Genomic DNA, 22,898 nt, shown 5'->3' on the forward strand with positions numbered 1-22,898 from the left:
CTTACTGTATTCTGTGTGTTTGTGTGTGTGTGTCTGTATGTGTCTGTGTGTTGCTGAAGGTGGGGAGAGAGACAGGTGGGGTATGATCTGGCTGTTTCACATAGAGTAGATCTCAAGGAGGCACAGGTAAAATCAGGAATGACCTTTGGCTGAGAAATGGGTGACATTTCAGAATGACTGATTATATAAAAATTGGAAGAATTATAGGCAGATTGAACTGGATGCAGCCGGTTTCAGCCTATCATGAAAAATAAATGTATTTAGTACTGGGTGGTCATCAAGCTACACTTTTTCAATGCTTTAAAAACAAATATGGTTATTAGGTTACTGTCAAAGTGCTTATTTTGTAGAGCTTCTAGACCAGTGTGAAATATGACAAAATACAGAATAGTGAAAATCTGAGTTACATAGGTTTTGAAGAGTCAAAGAGATAGTACAGCAAGTAGGGCACTTTCCTTGTACGCTGACCACCTGGATTTGATCTCTGGCACCCAAGTACTGCCAGGAGTGATCTCTGAGAGCCAGGTTACAGTAAGCCCTCAACAATGGCAGGTGTAGCCCCCCCCCCCAAATACATAAGTGATTTTTAAATGTAACTTAAATGTTTCCTTATCTGAGAGTGCACAGTGGTATGCTCTCCGATGAAAACTGGGACTCCTTACACAATTTGAGGTTTTCTGAATCTTTCTGTCTTTTGTAGCACATTTATATTACAGTTTTACAGTCTAAACTCTGAGCTGCAATTCCTTCATCTGTAAAACAAGGATCAGAGCCCTGCCTTACAAGGTGTTTGAAGATCTAAGTCGCACAGAGCTTGGGATACAGGAGAAAATGGGCAGCTCCGTTTGCTACTATGAGCAAAACTGTGGGGAATAAGACCTCAATAGCATTCTCTGATTCATGAGGAAAAGGTGCCCCTTCGCTGGCCCACAAGCTGGTCTTCAAGGAGGTTCCTTGAGATGGTCCGGCTTAGGACTTGGCCTTCCTAAATGGCAGAGCCAGTATCTATAGGAAGATAAGCTCAGTACTGCTTGTGTGTGTAGCACGGCCTGGGATACCTAAGCAGGGACCTGCCTCCTGCACTGGCTGGCCGACTTGCTCGGAGACGTGTACCTCTGTCTGTGTCCACTTGGGCTCAGCCTCCCCTCTAGACCTCCTTAGCTTTGGGTCTGTGTTTAATTCCTCTGCTCTGCTTCACTTCTGGTTTGTTTCTGGAGGCCAGCTGTTTCCATAAAGAGCTTTCAGACCAAGACTAAACTTGGGAAAGTTGATGCACGTCTTCTGCCGCAGCTTAGTTGAAAGAGACAACTCATAGGAAACAAAAGGACCCTGAAATGTTATGTTTACTTTCTGGTATGTAACTTTATTTCACCAGTTTTCTTTCATGATTAGTTAAACCTGTTGTACTCAAAGCCATGTACTACTGCCATTATAAGCCTTTTTTTGGGGTAGTAGTTAATCAGATTCTGAGGACTTTTTCTTCTTAAATTGCTGTTTTTCAATTTGATTGTCACTTGTTTGAGATACAACACGCTACTCTGAAAGTCTTAATAAGTTATAGGAAAATCACTGGTGTTCAAATTTTACTATGACTAAATTTAATCCATTACTTTTCTTTCGTAAAAAGTAGAAAGCACAAGCCTACTCGTCAGTTGCTTGGCAGAGGAATAGATAACCTTGACCAGATAGAAGTGTCTGTCGCAGCAGGGTGTGAGCAGACGGGAAACAGTCCTCTCTCCAACACTGGGAGAAATGGTTTGAGAAGAACGCCATTTTGCTTTGGACAGTTAGGGCAGGCATCTTGTTCTGGGAGCTTACTTGTTCTCATGTAATAGCTCCTTTCTGTTCCTTCTCCGGCTTTTTGGTTTCTTTTTCTTACATATTGAACCACTTGAATATTGTTGTTGCTGTTCTTTAATAACACACCATTGAACTTTAAACTTCTAAGTATTCTCGTGTGTGAAATTCTTAAATTAAGGAAATAAATACCTTCCACAATTCTTTAAGATACTTCTTACTGTGCTTCTTAAATTTTGTAGTTGGAGATCTTTATTTAACATTAAGCTCTGAAGATAATCTAAACCTGATTTCAAAAAGGTTAAGTAAATGCCAAAGATGAGAAGATTCTTATTAACAGCCACTTCCAATTTGTTGCCTTGTTATATTGATGATGTCACATGGATGGTCATTTGACTTTCACTTCAAATCAAGGAGTAAATATGACTAAATTGTCAATGTCTTTCATTTTAGCATACACTTTGTAAAAGGATTTTGCTTCTCATCCTTAACCATTTTCTTCATATACCTTTTTCTCAGGTAATACCTGTAATTTTTTAATGCTTATCATATTTGACTCAAATTTGAAATCTAGAAATAGTTACTGGTGTGCATATGTGTGAGTGTCTCCTGTACCATGAAATAGGACAAAGTGACTTTGAGACAACAATCTTTACCAAAATTGAGTGACAGTAGGCATTTTTCTTCCTCAGAAGATATTAATAAATTTATATAAAATTAACTATTTTGTTTCTTAGGTGGGCTGGAGCAATAGCACAGCGGTAGGGCGTCTGCCCTGCACGTAACTGGCCTGGCCAAGCCAGGTTCAATTCCCCCCCCTCTCTCAGAGAGCCCGGCAAGCTACTGAGAGTATCTCGCCCGCACGGCAAAGCCTGGCAAGCTCCCCGTGACGTATTCGGTATGCCAAAACACAGTAACAAGTCTCAAAATGGAGACGTTCCTGGGCCCGCTCGAGCAAATCGATGAACAACGCGGGAGGGCAGTGACAGTGACAGTGGCAGTTTCTTAGGTGTTTCATGTATAGCCTTGTTTCACATAAAGTTCAGATGAAATTACACACTGTTTCTTTCTGAGCAAGGTGGCCAGCAAGGGCATTCTCTTTTAAAGAAAGATACATACTTTGCAATTTTAAGTATTCATTAGGTAAGACTTTAGGGGGTAGAATTATTCTCTGGTGTCCTCGTTTCAGGACTTCATGCTTTTTGTCCTTCTTGAAATTAGAGACACATACCTTTACAAGACAGCTTTATACTGAATAAATTTTTGTTCTTGAAGGTGGCACACTAGCTTTATATAAAAGAAGAAAAGATAAGTAGTTTTGACCCAGTTTTTGAAATCTAGGTAAGGAGCAAGACACCTTAATTCTACCAAAATAGCCCGACTTATTTAAATAAATGATAGTCTGAATAAAGCACAGTTAAATAAAATTTCAAAATAACAGTGATGACTTCATTTTGTTTTGTTTTGTTTTGTTTTGTTCTGTTTGGGGGCCGGATCCAGCAGTGCTCAGGGCGTATTCCTGGCTCTACACTCAGGAATCACTCCTGTGAGGGCTCATGGGGCCATATGGGGTGCCTGGGGTTGAACCCTTATTGTTCGTGTGCAAGGCAAGTGCCCTTCCCGCTCTTCTAACTCTCTGGTCATTTAAATTATTTTCTAATCACACAAATGACATCCTTTTGTTCCTTCTGTACAAAGGATACAGATTTTCTTCCGACTATCAAATTTAGGAATGACCATCTTGCTTAAAGTCTGCACTCTACAATTATAGAGAGATCAGATGTTAAATATTCTCAGAGGAAAATCTGTGCTTTGTTTAGTTATTGTTTGTTTTGTGTATTTAACCAAGCTTTCTTCAGACCAAGAGAACTTGAATCACTCCAAGCTGAGAAAGAAGAGACTCACAGGACCCAAGACCCACAGGATTAATGATGCTCGCCTAGGGTAGAACAGGATAGAAGTAAAGAGGAATATATAAGGTTTTGTCCGAGGGTACACTTAAGTTCATACAGCATAATCAATTAAAGGAGATACGTGTAGAACCTGATCTTAGGAGAATTTTTATAAATACATATGTATCAAAAATGTCATTAGAAACAAATTAAATTAAAATGGAGAGATTTCTATTTCCATCTCTTGCTTTATTTTGTTACTTGTCTCTGTAACCTGTGCATTTGATGACAGCCATTGTCCATCTATGGGAGGGATTTCCTTTACAATATCTCAAATGTTATTTATTATCCTTGAGATTAGGACATTCTGAGATTCAGAAATGTCAGCAGGCCATCCCAAGACCACATAATAAGCAGAGAGAGGTGAGACTGGGCACTGTCATTCTGACAGCCTCTTTTCTTGACATCATTCTTTCTTGGAGATGAGCTAATAGAAGTAGATTGTGGAATGTACAAATACGGGGGTTTTTTTTGTTTGTTTGTTTTTTAGGAGCAATAACTCAGTGGTAGGGCATTTGCCTTACACGCGGCCAGCCTGGCAGAGCTGGGTTCGATTCCTCCTCCCCTCTCCAAGAGCTCGGCAAGCTACCGAGAGTATCTCGCCCGCACGGCAAAGCCTGGCAAGCTGCCCGTGGCATATTCAATATGCCAAACACAGTAACAACAAGTCTCAAATGGAGATGTTACTGGGCCAGCTCGAGCAAATCGATGAACAACGGGAGGACAGTGCTGGAGTGCTACTCATCAGATGTCAGAAAAGTGTTGAATTTCCATTTTATGTTATTCTCATACTCTCAACACTTTTTCTTTCATAAGTTGCCTCTGATCAATCTGAATAGGGCCCACTTGTCCATCAGTTGAATGTCAATTCAGATTTAAGCCCTTTCCAATACTATTCAATAGCAGTGTCAAGCATTTTAAACTGTTTGCCAGTAACTATTGAAATCCCAAAGTAAAACCACTGCCTCATTCTCTCAAAGATCCTTGCCATAATCTGCTGTTGGCTATAGTAATAACACCCTAGTTCTTCTTATTTCTCAGGGACTTCTGGGACTTGTTTTTGATGGGTCATCGAAAACTTAAAGTAAATGAACCTGTGGAATTTCATGACTGAGTGTCTGCCATTTTTCCCTTTTTCTAGGTCTATTATTAGCAGAAGATTTTTCTGCATAGTTGGCACGCTGTACCTGTATCGGTGTATTACAATGTATGTTACTACTCTCCCAGTACCCGGTATGCATTTCAACTGCTCTCCGAAGGTAAACCATTCCTCACTGTAATTTCCCTTTTTTGTTTGTTCCTTGTCTTGCCCGAGCTTCCTTTGACTAAGGCGGGAGGTATAGGAGTTTCCTGACACCTATGAGTTCCTCCACCCTCATCTGGGAATGTTACCAAGCACTGTGACTCAGGTCCCGCCCTTCTCACCATTTCCAGCTCTCCCCACACTTGCCAGCTGGGGAAATCTGTGGTCTAGTGAGTGTGCTGGAAGCACTTAAGCTTCGAGTGTGGGTGTAGCTCTTTGGTTTCTTGCCAAACTTTCAAGATATCGTTCACTCCCTTGACACAGATCCAGAAGTTTTTTTTCCTCTCGTAGACGGAAAGTTCCGTTGATAAAATGGGAGGTGGGGGTAGTGGGAATTACACTCTTCCGTCTTTCTCTTAGTCCCCTTGCTGTTAATCTCAAGCTTCCCAGGAAGAAACATTATTCCTGTGTCCTGGACCTTTCACTTCACTCCACTCAAACCCTGCTCTCTGGGGGCACATTTTGCTCTACTGAACTTTTCTTGTAGCATAGAAGCCTACGTTTTCTTTTTAATGACAACTTGATTCCTCCTGTTGGCCCAGCTTTTCCATAACGTTCCTTTATTCGATATGCCAAAAACAGTAACAACAAGTCTCACAATTTGTTGTGAGATGTTACTGGTGCCTGTTCGAGCAAAATCGATGAACAACGGGAGGACAGTGCTACAGTGCTACTCCAGACCTATACCCTGAAATAGTCTTACCTAGGAAGATCATTCGAATTTGGTGAGATGATTAGCAGATTTTTTGTTCTGTTTTTTTTTCTTTTTGGGTCACACCCGGCGATGCTCAGGGGTTACTCCTGGCTCATGCACTCAGGAATCACTCCTGGCGGTGCTCGGGGGACCATATGGGATTCTGCGAATCGAACCTGTATCGGCCATGTTGACTACGTGCAAGGCAAACGCCCTACCCGCTGCGCTATCGCTCCAGCCCCTGTTCATTTCTTTTTTTTTTTTTATCTATATGAATCCTCCCTAATGCATGAAGAAGTAGAAGAGGCTACTTTTATTAACTTGGGTGGGAGAAAATACGCTGTAGATCAGTGTGTTTGTAATTATTTCTTGGCACTGTACTTGTGCTGGTGAATCATCCGTATCTTCTCAGTTTTTATCCCTATGTACCTTGTTCCATCCAGAAGAGAAATCTCTCTAGTGGGACCTTGGAAGAGTGCAGAAAGTGACACTGGATTTTTTTTAAAAGAGATGTTCTTTATCATTTGAGATTTTGGCTCTCTGGGATCTTTGCTTACTGTGGTTCCGCTTCCTTCCTAATGTTCTCAGAAATGTCACTAGTTTCTTACTTCACTGTTCATTTTCCCAGCACACTATTTCCTTAACTCCGGGGAAGACATCATAAAGAATGAATGGCTCCAATTTCCCACTGCCCTCTCTCGCTCCCCAAACCTTCTTTGCTCTTTTCTTCAGCCCTTGCAAAGAAGTCAGGCTCAGATCTTGTTTATTCTCTAGAAAAGTTCTTAACCTTGTGCTTGCAACTTTTCAGTTAGAGGAAGTGCCTATCCTTGTGGGGTCCAGTGATGTGCACTCAGGCTAGGAAGCTTCTGTGATGAGCAGTATATTCTCTGTAGTAGTTAATGGTTTAGAATATTTGTGTATGTTTCAGTTCCACTGTTTTTAAATATCGGTGCATTGGGAAATTTTTCTTTCACATACAAGTTGGAGTAGATGTGCACGTAGGCCAAGCACCAGTTGAGGAGGGATCCAACATGGAGGAGGATTGTTGCTTTACAACCTTTCTCCCAGCTCTGGTTTCTTCAAGCTCTGTTTCTTCTCAGGACTTCTGCAGCTCTGTCCAGTTGCCAACAAGTCCAGACTTAGCATGGATCAGCGTTGGTACTAACAGTTACTTCTGGGTCATCAGCATAATCTAATCAAGATCCCCTGACTAAAATTAACTTTGGGGCATCTTAATGATGACTGAAGTAATGGTGGGATCTGCACAAAAACCAGGCCTAATGTGTCATCCATTGTGTCACCAGGAACCCCTGCTAGGGCCAGCAATCTGTGCCTATCTAGAAATTGGAATACAGCAGAAGATGAAATGTTAGCAAAAATTACTGTTTAAGCTCATTCAGTCTAATTACAAACTAATTTTTCATTAGGAAAAATTTTAACTATGTCCCATAGTGGACGAACTAGTCTCAGAAATCACCCCATACCCAGACCTCAGATTCAGTAACTATCAAGATGCTAACATTTGCTTCATCTCTTGTTATTTGGTTTGGGGTTTTTTGTTGTTGTTGAAGTATTTGGAAATATACTAATACTGAATACAATCAGTGATATTCTTTCATGTCAGTTACTACCACAGTTCACTGTGTAGTCGTTGCAGATTTTATGCCAGCTCTTTGTTTCAAAAACTATGTAGTGCAAATATCATTTATTAACTATTTTATTTGTGCTGGTATTGCTTAAAAACAATGTGCAGCTATTATATGGTGACAAATGACTATGCTGTGAAAATGTTAGTTCCTATTACAGATTGCTCAAAAATGCTTTTTCTTTTTAAAAAATGGTTGGTTTGTATCATGATTCAAGTTCTAGACTTTCCTCCGCTGAACTAGGTATTAATTTCTTGCTGTATTTAGGTGCTTGAATGCAAGGGGTGAGCAAAGTAAATATGAACCCCAGCTTTAGTGGAAAGTGTTTTAAGACCACCCAGTCCAAATTTGTATCTTATGTAATAAATATGTGAAATGCTAATTAGTAAGATCCTCAAGCCAAACTACCAGCCCTACAGGTGGAAAGAGGACATAAATTTGAGCAATATTTAAGTGCCCCACTCAGTATAACTTGATAATACATTTGAGTTTAGGAATAAGGATTTCACAGCCATGGAGTTTTACCATAGGGTAGTTATAAGATAAAGAGGAGGGGCTGGAGCGATAGCACAGTGGGTAGGGTGTTTGCCTTGCACGCGGCTGACCTGAGTTCGATTCCGAGCATCTCATATGGACCCCCAAGCACCACCAGGAGTAATTCCTGAGTGCAGAGCCAGGAGGAACCCCTGAGCATCGCCGGGTATGACCCAAAAAGCCAAAAAAAAAAAAAAAGATAAAGAGGAGAGGGAAGTTAATGACTTTAGAATAAATACTAGAGTTTGAAGTATCTATGAAACATCTAGCAGTAAAGGCCTGAAATCAAAAGGAAAAATAAGAGCTAGAAATCATCACATCACATCATGGTCCTCCCGTTGTTCATCGATTTGCTCGAGCGGGCCCAGTAGCATCTCCATCGTGAGACTTATTGTTTCTCTGTTTGGCATATCGAATACATCACGGGTAGCTTGCCAGACTCTGCCGTGCGGGCGAGATACTCTCAGTAGCTTGCCGGGCTCTCCGAGAGGGGCGGAGGAATTGAACTCGGGTCGGCCATGTTGGCTGTGTGCAAGGCAAACGCCCTACCCGCTGTGCTATCACTCCAGCCCCCAAGAGCTAGAAATAATATCTGTTATTCCTCATATTTTGAATGTTGTTAAAACGGTGGATGTGGATGAAAAGCTGAAGAGAGGACATAAAGCACAATGCTTTCAGGCTGATTTAAGACAGCAGCTGCAGCATCTCAGTTGGTGAATTTTCTAATCCTTACCAACCATCGTTAAACAGTCAAAGATGAGGCTTGAGCTTTGGATTGTGACTTCCTATTTAAGAGGGTTATGTGAACATAACTTTGAGTCTGCCATGGTTTTTGTGACTTCCTATTTAAGAGGGTTATGTGAACATAACTTTGAGTCTGCCATGGTTTTTGACCCATAATTGATATACTTTTTTCCCCTTAATACCAATAATCTGGGCTGGAGCGATAGCACAGCAGGTAGGGCGTCTGCCTTGCACGCAGCCAAACATGGCCGACCCGAGTTCGATTCCTCCGCTCCTCTCGGAGAGCCCGGCAAGCTACTGAGAGTATTCGATATGCCAGACACAGTAACAACAAAGTCTCCAATGGAGACGTTACTGGGTCCGCTCGAGCAAAATACCAATAATCAAAATATGTACCTTCAGTGAAAAATGTTCCACAAATGCAGTGGCAGTTATAAGTTTTTCTTGGTGTTTGTTCAGTTGACGGCCATGTACTCTTCATGTAATGTCATAGCATGGAGAAAGAATCGTGTAATCTGGATTCAGTTTCTGGTACCACATAGACACCCCAAGCTCTCCAGGAGAGACCCCTGAACACTACTGGGTGTGACCCCTAAACAAATTTTTTTTCTTTTTTTGTAGGAGTACTGCTATTTATTCAGCCACTGATTAGCTGATTGAATTGTGCATGAACTCCACCTTACTTTTTTTTTTCTTTTTCCATTTTTTATAATTTTATTTATTGAATCACCGTGAGAGCAGTTACAAAGCTTTTGGGTCTAAGTCTCAGTCATACAATGAAACACCCATGCCTTCACCAGTGCCCATTCTCCACCACCAAAAATCCCAGTATACCCCTATCCCACACCCTCCCCCTGCCTGTGGGGCAGATGATTTCTACATTACTCTCTCTCTACTTTGATCACATTCACTATTTCGACACCAGACCCACCATTATTTAAGATTTTACCCCAACACTCAGATCTGCTGAAAAGGCAAGAATAGACAATTTGTGTTCTATTGCTGGTTATGAATAACATATGATGTCGTGTGGCTGCAGTAGGACCATGTGGTTTTGAAATTCTGAAATTTTAACACTTAAATCTGGAGGGATTTCCGCCAAAAGCCACTGGGTTTAGAGATCTGCTCCTGAGTCTCTGGGATCATGGCCATTGAGCAGCTTGATGAGGAGCCAAAGAGGCCGTTCGTGGGCAATGACTTGGGGTCTCATTGGGGTGGGGAAGACAGGCCCGGCTCCACCTCCCCCCCCATCCCGTGAGACCCAACAAGTTTCGTCACTGCGGGCCCAAGCCTGACTGTCCAATGGCCTCTGGAGGATGACAGCCACCAAGTCACCAAGAGGGAGCAGGCGGAGGGACAGCACCCATTCCCCCCTGGGGTGGTCCGGTGACAGTAACCTACTGCGGGGTCCGGACACATTTCTGACAAAAGCCGCTGGGTTTCGAGATTTGTTTCTGAGTCTCTGGGATCAAGGCCGTTGAGCAGCTTGATGAGGAGCCAGAGAGGCCGTTTGTGGGCGATGACTTGGGGTCTCGTTAGGGTGGGGAGGACAGGCCCGACTCCACCTCCCCCCCCATCCTGTGAGACCCAACAAGTTTTATCACTGCAGGCCCAAGCATGACTGTCCAATGGCCTCTGGAGGATTACAGCCACCAAGTCGCCAAGAGGGAGCAGGCGGAGGGACAGCACCCATTTCCCCCTGGGGTGGCCCGGCGACAGTAACCTACTGCAGGGTCCGGACACATTTCTGCCAAACGCCGCTGGGTTTCGAGATTTGTTTCTGAGTCTCTGGGATCAAGGCCGTTGAGCAGCTTGATGAGGAGCCAGAGAGGCCGTTTGTGGGTGATGACTTGGGGTCTCGTTAGGGTGGGGAGGACAGGCCTGGCTCCACCTCCCCCCCCATCCCGTGAGACCCAACAAGTTTCGTCACTGCGGGCCCAAGCCTGACTGTCCAATGGCCTCTGGAGGATGACAGCCACCAAGTCGCCAAGAGGGAGCAGGCGGAGGGACAGCACCCATTTCCCCCTGGGGTGGCCCGGCGACAGTAACCTACTGCAGGGTCCGGACACATTTCTGACAAAAGCCGCTGGGTTTCGAGATTTGTTTCTGAGTCTCTGGGATCAAGGCCGTTGAGCAGCTTGATGAGGAGCCAGAGAGGCCGTTTGTGGGTGATGACTTGGGGTCTCGTTAGGGTGGGGAGGACAGGCCTGGCTCCACCTCCCCCCCCCCATCCCGTGAGACCCAACAAGTTTCGTCACTGCGGGCCCAAGCCTGACTGTCCAATGGCCTCTGGAGGATGACAGCCACCAAGTCGCCAAGAGGGAGCAGGCGGAGGGACAACACCCTTTCCTCCCTGGGGTGGCCCGGCAACAGTAACGTACTGTGGAGTCCGGGTGCATTTCTGCCAAACGCCACTGGGTTTTGAGATTTGTTTCTGAGTCTCTGGGATCATGGCCGTTAAGCAGCTTGATCAGGAGCCAGAGAGGCCGTTTGTGGGTGATGACTTGGGGTCTCGTTGGGGTGGGGAGGACAAGCCCGGCTCCACCCTCATCCCGTGAGGCTCTGTGTGTCACGTCACTGGGGGCCCAAATGTGACTATCCAGTGGCCTCAGACGGATGGCGGCCACTGGGCCGCCAGGGGGAGTAGGCCAAGGCACGAAACCTATTCCCACCTGGGTTGGCCCAGCACCGGTAGCCTACTGCAGAGACCAGACGCATTTCTACCTAGAGCCACTGGGTTCTGAGATTCGTTTCTGAGTCTCTGGGATCATGTCCATTAAGCAGTTCAATCAGGAACCAAAGAGGCCTTGCCTCCAATTATATAGCTGAGCCGGAGGTGGTTTGTGGGTGTGTTTCCCACATACCTAACTTTTGGCCGTTTACTTTCTTGGTAAACTTTGCCCCAAGTTTTTGGGGTCTGGCCAAAGGTGCAGCAGCAATTTTGGGGTATCTGGAAGTCTGAAAGCGCCATGAGGCTGCTGATGCACTCGCCTCACAGGTACAGATTGACCTACTGGTGGCACCATACTCCCCCAAACAAATTTTTAAAAATCATATTGTAGGGGCTGGAGCGATAGCACAGCAGGTAGGGAGTTTGCCTTGCGTGCAGCCGACCCAGGTTCGATCCCCGTCATCCCATATGGTCCCCTGAGCACCTCCAGGAGTAGTTCCTGAGTGCATGAACCAGGAGTAACCCCTCTGCAATGCCGGGTGTGACCCAAAAAGCAAAAAGTAAATAAATAAATAAATAAATAAAAATAATATTGTATCAAATTACTAAGCAAGGACAGAAAATGGGTCCTCCATCAGATATTACTCCTGCAGTGATAAGCTACAGGCGATGTGGAAAAGAAATTACATACTCAATTTTTGGGTTAATGATTTCTAGAAGTATTTGTCTTATATCCCAGTGTATTCTTGTATAAACTCACATGGGAGGCAGTGAAGTATTTGATACCCTAATTAGCCCAAATTAATAACAGTTCCAAGGATCTTGTGTACAAACCATTTTAATAGCTGCAAAATAAAATCTAGTGATTAGATGTTAAGGAGCACTGTAGGTTAGGTTCCCTCTTGTGGTCTGCATAGTACCCTTTACCTTTGAAATTCTTCAAAATGAGAGTTACAGTCTAGCAAAGAAAAAGATATTCCCAGGGAATGCCCCTGCTGTTCATTTATATGGAAAAGTTTTTGATCATCCATGGGTTCAAAAATAAAGCTTTCAAACTATAGGAATACTCTGAGGTAGTGACAAAAATCTGGGCTTGGTTGACAATCACATTAATCTGAGAGTTTATAATGAAATGATATATTAAACTTGAAGTATGTGTTTTTATTTTTATCCCTAACATATATGTACATATCCCACTGTTGGAATAGGGTGATGTTTGGGTGGCATCTAAGCTTAATTGTTTTCAGAGTACTTAAAATGAATGTAATGAAAGAAAGGCTTCTATATTTTCCTCTGCCTCTGTCAGCTTTTCTGCATTTCATGGCTGAGAAAGATCAAAGTGCCTCTTTTAATTCATTGCTAAGCTGCAGTATTCTAATCATCAGCCTGAAGGGTCTTTTGTGGCCTGAGTCCAGTCATAACTCTTCTGGATTTTATAAGCCAGAACCTATTTTAGTTCCCTTTATATTCTCAAGTCAGAGGCTTGACTTTTCTTGCCCTCCACACTGATAAATGTTGATATTCTGATTTGCACCAGCTACTCAGTATTTTATAATATGATTTCTATTATATTACCAGAATAACTTCATATGGTCCTGTGAATTGCGTGGAACTGTTAATACTAATTTTGTTCTTGCCTTTGGTTTCTTATTATCAGCATAGTTTTCTTTGTCATTCCATTTACTATAAGTGTTATATTCATTCATTATATGTTTTTATAATATAAATGTTATATTTGTGAATATGTAGATATTTTATTTCTGTGAATATGTTGCACGCATTATAAATGGTAAGTTGGAAAATAGAAAATGGGAAAATGTAGTCATCATGATTTCATCTACAGTTTATGTTAGTGTGTTCATTAGGCCTTTTATGCATTTGGGGATAAGGATGGGGGGCTATTGGACCACACTCTGTGGTACACAGAGCTATTCCTGGCTCAGTGCTTGGGTGACCCCCAGAGGCACCCGGAACCATATGTGGTGCTGGGAATTTGAACCTGGGTCAGCCATAAGCAGGGCAAGTGCCTTCCTTATTTCCTCCTGTACTACCTCTACAGCCCTGTGCTTGTTTTTCATCTTTCTGTAGTTATTCCTGCTTAGAGATAACATTTGATATTTGAAATCTTACATGATTTTCTAAACCCTAAGAATTCTAAACAGTTTTCTTGTTTTAAGAGAAGAAACCAAGGAGACTCACACTTCCAGACTGTGAAATCAGCAAAGTAGAAGCATGACTTATTTGCAAAACAAGCAGATCGCTTTTTCCTGAACCAAGATTTTAGAATTGCTCATTATACAAAGTAAAATTCTGAGGCTACATGATTGATAAGACAAGGGTCCCTTTCAGAAATGGACATCCAGGAGTCGTGACAGACATAGAAGCCAACAAATTAACAGATTGCTCCAACTTGTCGGTCCTTTCTGCAGTATGCTTGTGATTCTCAGTTGCCATGGGAGCACGTGGAAGGTAGCAAACTTCTCTGGGAGTGTTGGCTGCATTGAGGAGATGCCATCTGAGCCAAGTCTCAAAAGGATAAGTAGGAGTTTGTCAAGTAGAATTGAAAAGTGTAAGAGTTTGACAAGAGGAGGAAAAGGAAAGTAATTACAGATAAAGCCAGAAAGGCAAGTCATGGGCATATTTTAAGGGGTCTTTGTACCCCCTTGAGGGAATTTGGGCTTTTTCTAATGAGTTGGGCCGTAGGAATCCAGGAAAAGATTTTTATGGAAAATTCTTTGTGATGATACATCCGTCTCTTAGAAAATATCTCCCTGGGGACCGGAGTGATAGTACAGTGGATAGAGGGCCTACCTTGCATGAGACCAACCCAGGTTTGGTCCCTGCCACCGCATATGGTCTCCTGCGCCCTGCCAGGAGTTATCCCTGAACACAGACCCAGGATTAAACTCTAAGCATGGGCGGGTGTGGCCCCAAAAATAAAAGAAAGAAAGCTATATCCCCAGAAATCCAATAAGCAGGCTGTTTGGGAGGGGAAGAAAGGAGGTCATCTCAGAGCATTGGCGGACTATTTGTATCTCTTATGTCCAGATTTGGTTTAAGTGTTTTGTTTTCATTTAATCCTCACTACAGTCTGGGAAGAAATAGTAACTTGTTGAGACTTGCCTATTGTCTTTCCAGTCCTAATGATATTAAGTGGCAGAGGTAAAAGCTTGGTCATGGATACAGTCTTGGTACTTGATGTGAGGGAGACAGATGAGGCTGCATTGGCAAGGTTATCTGAATTAGAGATGTAGGAGACCTCGGCTGGAGGACAGGCCTGTTTGGGACATGATGGGAAATGGTCAGAGGTTTTCTGCATGGCAGGTGTTGGTTCTAACTCCACTTTCCAGTTGTTGGAGTTCAGACACATGGGCAGTGGGACTTTCTTCATGATTAAGGGTTTGGGGCCACACCACATAGTTTCTGTTAGTGGATTCCATTCAAAAGCCATGTCATTTCTGGAGAGACTCTCATTGGCTATGTTTGAGTCCATACTTGAGAACTAAAACGATCCACAGAGGTAATTGATTATAATATATAAGAAGAAACATTTAAAAATTGTGTTGGAGGAGAAGCTAGTAAGTATAAAAGATATAAAATAGAAACTTCTATATCTGCCACAATAATAATTTGGGCCAATGAACAATTGGGTGGCATATTGTTTGCATAATAACCAAAAAAGTCACACATTGCAAGATAATTGTAAAGAACAAAGAAATGTAGTCAGTGAAGAAACCTGGCAGATATTTCTGTAGCCAAAGGGTAAAAAACAACAGTGGGACAAAAGACATCAAAATCTTTTTAATGTGAAGCACTGAGAAGACTCATTAGTTCTGCATTATTCCTGCCACTAACATTTAACCTCAGTTTAAACATAGGGAAATAACTAGATGAAGTCAAATTGAGAGTTCATTCTATAAAGAAATTAGACTGGACTTTACAAAAATGGTTATGTCATTAAAAAACAAAAAGGAGCAATGAAACTGTAGTAAACTAAGAAAAAGGAAAGAAGATGACATGGAACGCCAATATATTTTCTCTGAGTGGATCTTAGAATGGAGAAGACTCAGAGTACTACAGAGGACATCATGAGACTATCAAAAAAGCCTGAATAAGAATATCTATTAACTGAGACAGTGTTGTTAAAGTTCATATATGATTAGAGAACTAGATGTCCTGGTTTTTACAGTTATGGGTTTTGGTCCATCTTATTCTCAGTTCTCAGGAAAAAAAAAGTCATGGAAAAAGGAGAAGAAAATGTGGCAGAATGCTTGAAGCTTCTCCTAACACAGGAAAAAAGTTGATGGATATTCACTCTAATTCAGATCCAGAAAAATTTTATGCAAAAATTTGAAGATGAGGCGGGAGCAATAAATAGTACAGTGGGTAGGGCATTTATCTTGCTTGTGGCCCACCCGGATTTGATCCACAGTATCCTATGTGGTCCCCAAACATCACCAGGAATGATTCCTGAGTGTGGAGCCAGGAGTCAGCCCTGAGGCATTGCTAGGCATTGGAACATCCTCCCCCCACCAAAAAAAAAATTTTTTTTTGAGTACTTTCTGAGTTTTTCTTTTCCTTTTTTTTTTTTTTTTTTTTTTTTACTTCATGGCTGGAGCGATAGCACAGCGGGTAGTGCGTCTGCCTTGCACGCAGCCAACATGGCCGACCCGAGTTCGATTCCTCCACCCCTCTCGGAGAGCCCGGCAAGCTACTGAGAGGATCTCGCCCGCAGGGCGGAGCCTGGCAAGCTACCTGTGATGTATTCGTTATGCCAAACACAGTAACAACAAAGTCTCCAATGGAGATGTTACTGGGCCCGCTCGAGCAAATCGATGATCAACGGGAGGGCCTTTACTTTACTTTACTTTTACTTTACTTCATGACCAGGTAGATATAAAGAATCTCTCGACTCTTAAAGCAAGTGCAATTTTGGCAAAGGGATGAAATCTTGCCTGACTTAAATGCTGGGTTTCTTTCACATACACAGATAGGAATGAATAGATGGAAATGCATAGCTGACATTTAGGGTTTTATGAAGCCTTTGATAAATCTCCTTCACTGGATACCACAAAAAAAAAATGTAAAAGTTTTTACTGAGAGATAAGAGGCTTGTTAAGCATTAGTTTTTGTTGTTCATAATTACTTAAAAGCCTTCATCTCCATCCTGGCTGAAATGCCTGCCGAGGTGATGTAAACATGGCTCCAGAGAACCAAATCCTTCAGAGATTAGTGGAGGGGAAAATCTTCTCATAAAAGTAATGAAGTGTATGTGAGTTTTAAGAGGATGTACATAATGGACTCTACATCAAATCACTTGGGTGGTTGTATTTGTGGATGAAGCCAAATCTTTCCAGAAATGAAGTGATTGCCACCTGGAAAAAATAATTGTTCTTTTGTTTTGCTAGTCTTTTTGTTTGTTTGAACCATATCTACCTGTGCTCAGGCCTTACTCCTGGCTCTGTGCTCAGAGATCACTCCTGAAGAAACTGAGGGGACCATGTAGGATGCTAGGGTTTGAATCCAGATCAGCATTGTGCAAGCAAGTGCCTTGCCTGTCCTATTCTCTCTCAGGTTTTTAAAGTGCCTTGTGATCACAGACCGTTATCTGTTAACCAACATATTTCACTTTCAACTGCTGAGCACTGAGTTCTCACTTAAGGAACCCAATTTCATCCCCACCCGCCACCCCACAAGTGACCTGACTTGGCCATTGAATTACTGCCTTGAATCTCTTAAGCAATTTATGATTTTAGCAAACACTTATCTCAACTTGGTTCCTGAGGGTTGAAGATAAGAAAGTGCTTTTGTGAGCATTTTATGGATGAAAGAACTGAAACTAGAATGGCTAAAAGTAGTTTATTCAGAGCCACCTTGATGGTTAACCCCAAACTGGAGTTGGGGATTGAGTTTATACTCGTTGTCTTTCCTATGAAAGTTGGCACCTTTGGACCATGTCCCACAAAAAAAAAGAGGAGTTAAAAATGCTTTTAAAAGGTCAAACATGTGTGATTTGTTTGTGAAAGAGTTCAGCGAAATTAACATTTTTTTTATTGAGATGGGTGCGCTAAATTGAAATGGGTAAAATTCTTGAAAAATAGATCTTTAGCGAAATAAGTGCTGTTTTAGCTATTTAGCCCATTTTAATGACATAAAATGGCTTAAACTTCATTAGAACTGCCATCACAGGTATGAAACTGGAGACAATGTCCAGTTGTTGTGTTTTGTGACAATAGCTGGGTCTTACCTAGGCTGCAGAGGCCTGCTTTTTGAAGCAAGAAGTTATGGATCAGACCCCAACTGACTCACTGGGTGAAACTGAGAAATAGCCTCTGTTTACTTGTCCATCTGTAAAGTGCTTATGACAATAACATCTGCTCTGAACTTTTCCTCTAGACTTTTGAGGATACAATGAGAAAATTGTTGGAAAATTCTGTGTTTGAAAACAAAAAATGGGAATCGCTGTTCCAGTGTTTGGTGTATAAAAGCACTGTACCATTGTTTTTTAACAGCGAGAAAGGAAGGAGAAATTATAGGGGTAGTTTTGAGCCTCTCACTACCACTATGTAATCTAAAGTAATCATCACAGTTGTAAACTCACCACAGCCCCATCCCCCACCCCACCCCACCCCATCCTTGGGGTCTTTACAGTAATACTGGAGAACAGTTGCTCCATATTCATTCCTCAGTGTTATCGGTGTTAGTCAGGAAGAATAGAGATCATCTGGAATTCAGGAGATGACATCATTTTGGCGGTTTGGGCCTTAGTCATTTGGGGGCTGAAGATGAGGCGGAACCTCAGTGTGCAGCGTGGTTCCCTCAAGTTGAAAGCTTCTCGGGGTGTGGATTGGCAGGAAATCCTCATGCTACTAGGTGCCCTCAGGAGTTCTGATCTGTGGTCTAGGCATTTGCAAGTCTTTGGAGAAGGGAATTCTCTGTATTGGCAAAAGATTTTTCTTCACTAACAAGGCAAGAGACTATTAGTCTTGGGGGATGGGGTCATAGTACAGCAGGTAGGGATGCCTTGCACGCAGCCAACCCAGGTTCAACCCCCAATATCCCATATGGCCCCAAAGCGCTGCCAGGAGTAACTCCTGAGTGCAGAGCCAGGAGTAACCCTTGAGCATCACTGGGTGTGATCCAAAAAGCAAGAAAGGGAGAGAGAGAGAGACTGAGACAGAGAGACAGAGAGAGGGACAGAGACAGACAGTGTTAGTTCTGTTGTAGAATGTAGACTGTTTGAATGAATGAATGAGGACTTTGAGAGCTGGGATAGCGTGTGAGTGCAGGACATGATCTGTACAAAGCACCTAGATTGCTCAAGGAACTTGCTGTGTATGTATCCAGTTCCTAGGCTTGGCAAGTTTATAAGGGCCTGGCAACACCCAGGTGGCAGAGAGCACTTACCAGGAGGCAGAAAACAGGTACCCAAACAGTTACAACTTTCCAGCACTGATGCATGGTGCTCCTGATGGCATTAAGTCCTGCCTTCCTCATTTTTCAGGGCCGCTGTGTGATGAAGTGTGAGTGAGGGGCAAGGGCTCAATTCTAGAGCATTTCTGCTCTTTAGCTCTTCTCTGCAACCCTTCCTTGAAGTCACACCCCAGCTGACGGTTTGTGCAGCATTATTTGGTATGCTTTTTGGCTCTAGATTCTCCCTCTCCTGCAAGCAGCAGGTAAAGCACAGTTGAGTTCCCTGTTCTTCTAGTGCTGTTAGGAAGAAAAAAGCAAGTGCACTTGGCCATCAGCAGACTCAGTGGTGGTAGGTAGGGAGGTAGATCACCAGATCATTGTGTAATTCAGTACTGATTGAGATACTCAAGGAAACCAGTTTTGTTTTCTTGTTTGTTTTGGACACCCCTAACAGTGCTAAGGGGCCTCAGAAGAGTAGAGGTATGAACCTGACAGATCTATGCTTAGGCCCCTGCAATGTGTGGGGGGCCGGGGGGGGGGGGAGATTTGCACCAGGGCTACAGCTGGTGATGCTTGTTGGAACTTTGCAGTGCTGGGGTTTGAACTCAGGGCCCCCAAATGCCAGTCTTGTGTTCTTTCCACTTGAGCTCTCTCTCCAGTCCCCACACCTGCTGTATGACACAGAGGCAGCGGGTGGTGTCATACACCAGAGGTTCACTGGTTCTTTATACTCGGGTCTCCTTCAGTATAAGCCTCTCCCACCTTCTCGCAGTTTCTTTCCGTGTCTTGTTATTGTTCAAGTGATTGACCGGTATACATAATTTTGTGTCCATTCTTTAAAAATTGAAGAAAATTGCATTATTATTCCCCAGGACTGATTTGTCTGTGACCCCAGAAGACATACAGTGAGTTAGAGCTGAAACCTTGTTATAACTTGATAGTTTCTACTGAGAAATAATTTGTATAAATGCCCCCCAAATAGCTCTGTTTTTAGAAAAGGAACTTAACCTAAAGATCCATTTATGGAGAGGAGGTAAAGATTCTGGTTAGAGCCAAGCAAGCTCTAACTAGACTTTTTTTCCTCACTGTGTAACACAGGGCAGAATGTGTGAGTAGTTTTTTGTTGTTGTTGATTTTGTGGTGTTGAAAATTCTGAAGGGAACAGGAAAATTGGGGAAGGAGACTAAAAGGAGAAGTTTGAAGTATTCAATCTTGAGTTTCCTGGGGTTTGAAAGTTTGTAATTACAGCAAAATTTTTAAAATGCTTTTTTTTAATAAAAATGTTATGAAGTCAGTACATAATTACTATAAACTGATTTTAGTTATTTGTTGTCTCTTTTTTAGTTTGAAGTTTTTTTTTTAATTTCCTATTAAATTTTATTTGAGCCACCATGATTCACAATACTGTTTGTTTAGGTTAGAGGTTGATGCATACAGTGTTCTAGCCCACACCTCCACCAGAGTGGCCCCTCCCCTCCACCACAGTCTCAGTACCCCCTCTACCTCATGTATTGCAGTTTAATTTTGTGCATTTGAATCATTTTACTCTGTTTGAATGTCCGCAGACTCTGGTTCAGGCAGTCCGAGGAGTGTATTCAAAGAACACTTTAAGTGTCACTGACAGATCTGGCTTGGAATAGCAGAGGAACGTTTATTGAATAATTCCTATCAAAGTAGTTTCCAGTTAACTGCTTTTCTCAATAAAGTTACGGTGGGACATTTAGATATGGTTTTTCTTCCTTAAGTAGGACTCTTTCTTTTTTTTTATTCTGTCTTTATTGAATCACCGTGAGTTATAGTTACAAAGCTTTCATGATTGAGTTTCAGTCATACAATGATGGAACACCTGTCCCTCCACCAGTGTGCATTATCCACCACCAGTGTCCCTCCCAGCACCCTCATCCCACCCCCTGCCTCTGTGTCATACGATTTTCTCTTACCCTTTATTTTTGGACATTCTGGTTTGCAATGCAGATACTGAGAGGCCATCATGTTTGGTCCTTTATCTACTTTCAACACACATCTCGCATCCTGCGCGATCCCTCCAGCCATCATTGACCTGGTGATTCTTTCTCTATCCAAGCTGCCTTCTCCCCTAGATTGTGAGGCAGAACTCTGTCTTTGAGGCAGCAGTGGAACGGAGTCAGAGACTCTGGCTGCCTGACTGGTCAATAGTGATGATGTACTTTGCCAAGGTCTTTGGCTGTTTCAGTAAATATATTGTGCACCATGTTGTAGATAAGAACACAGGGGCTTGGGCTGGAGCGATGGGGGGGGGGTATCACACAGCGGGTAGGATGTTTGCCTTGGACGCAGCTGACCTGGGTTTGATTTCCAGCATCCCATATGGTCCCCCGAGCACCGCCAGGAGTGATTCCTGTGTGCAGAGCCAGAAGCAACCCTTAAGCATCACTGGTTGTTACCCCAAAAGCAATTTGAAAAAAAAAAAGAACACTGGGGCTTCCCTGAGTTCATTCATCTACCCAAGCTTGCACAGTCATTGGTGGAGGAGCTGTGAGTTTTTGTCCAGTCTGCCCTCCCAGCCCAGCCTTCATGCCTGTTGGCAGTGGCTTTACCTCATCTTCTTATGGAGCTTGCCAGAGAACATCATTGGCCCTGTTCCACCACAAACATACACCAGTTGCGTTAATTTATTTTCTTTTATTTGGTTATTGATTGGGGGCTATACCCGAGGGCTTACTCCTGACTCTGTGCTCAGGGATCACTCCTGTAAGTGCTCCGAGGGCCAGATATAGTGCCGGGACCACAAGCACCCTGCAATCTGTGCTCTTGCTTTGGCCCCTGACTGTCCTGTTTTAAGCTTTGCTCTTCCCAGCTGAGCCAGGTGGATAGCTCAAAGGGGTAAACCACTTAACTCTGCAGACAGCAAGCCCTGAATACAATGCCACATGGGTTCAGTTTCATATGTTCCCCTGAACAGTCTCAGGAGTGTCCCCAAAACAAAAAAAGAAACTTCCCACTTGCAGAGTTTTGACAAAGGTGGAATGGCTTTTGTGTTTTAAGGGCATTTAGAGGAAAAGTAGCATCAAAGTTCAGCTAATTTTTCTCTAGGCTATGTTTACCTGGTAATTTCTCCCTCTTCCCCTCCGTGTATAGTTTCCTCACAAATATATTCCTGCTAAAATGGGAGAACAAATTACGTGGCGATAGGGCCTGAAAAAATGACTCACAGTTTTCAGAACCCAGTGGGAGTTTTGGAAGGAGAATTTGAAATAATATTAAATGAAGAGCTACCTAAGCTTTGAAATCCTAACTTTTCTTCTGCGTATTATCCATTGTTATGACAGAGCTAACCCAAAGTTTCTAGTAAGCTTGTAGGAAAATTTTGGCATTTCTATAACAGGAATGCATCTTGAAAAATAAAATGGAGAAGAATGACTTCTTTTTTTTTTTTTTTTTTTTTTTAGTGAAACACCATGAGATACAGTTGTAGATTTACAATTTTTTGTGCTTGGGTTTCAATTATACAATGATCAGATACCCATCCCTCCACCAGTGCCCATTTTCCACCACCATGGATAATATCCCCCCCACCCCCATCCCCCCATCCCCCCCTGCCTCTGTGGCAGGGCAATCCCCTGTGTTCTCTCTCTCCTTTTGGGTGTTGTGGTCTGCAAAAGAGGCATTGAGTGGCAAACATGTTCAGTCCATAGTCCACTTTCGACATGCATCTCCCCTCCCTCCTGGGAGGGACCTCCAAACACCCTTTATTTGGTGTTCCCTTCTCTATCTGAGCTGCCCTTTCCTCTAGAATGCCCAACTGGCCACTAAGCTATGGAGTAATCCTCCTGGTGCTGATCTCAGCTATTCTTGGGTATTAATCTCATATTTTGTTACTTTATATCCCCCAGATGAATGCAATCTTTCTATGTCTATCCCTCTCTTTCTGACTCATTTCGCTTAGCATGATACTTTCCATGTTGTACCACTTGTATGTAAATTTCATGACTTCATCTTTTCTAAGAGCTACATAGTACTCCATTGTGTAGATGTACCAAAGTTTCTCTAACCAGTCATCTGTTCTTGGGCATTCAGGTTTCTTCCAGTTTCTGGCTATTGTAAAGAGTGCTGCAATGAACAAACAAGTGCAGATGTCACTTCGACTATACATTTTTGCCTCTCT

At 42.8% G+C, this 22,898-nt stretch overlaps 1 protein-coding gene across 10 annotated transcripts in view; it reads left to right on the forward strand.

The window, feature by feature from the left end:
- Positions 1-22,898, forward strand: part of SGMS1 (sphingomyelin synthase 1) — a 309,219-nt gene that overhangs the window by 276,852 nt on the left and 9,469 nt on the right. For all 10 annotated transcript variants that reach the window (XM_056120601.1, XM_056120602.1, XM_056120603.1 and 7 more), the window contains one exon: positions 4,891-5,008. In XM_056120601.1, the coding sequence (XP_055976576.1) occupies positions 4,891-5,008 (118 nt within the window). The remainder of the gene's footprint in view (positions 1-4,890; positions 5,009-22,898) is intronic.

This window comes from Sorex fumeus, unplaced genomic scaffold (genome assembly GCF_029834395.1).
Source record: "Sorex fumeus unplaced genomic scaffold, SorFum_2.1 ptg000043l, whole genome shotgun sequence".
NCBI classification, from domain to species: Eukaryota; Metazoa; Chordata; class Mammalia; order Eulipotyphla; family Soricidae; genus Sorex; species Sorex fumeus.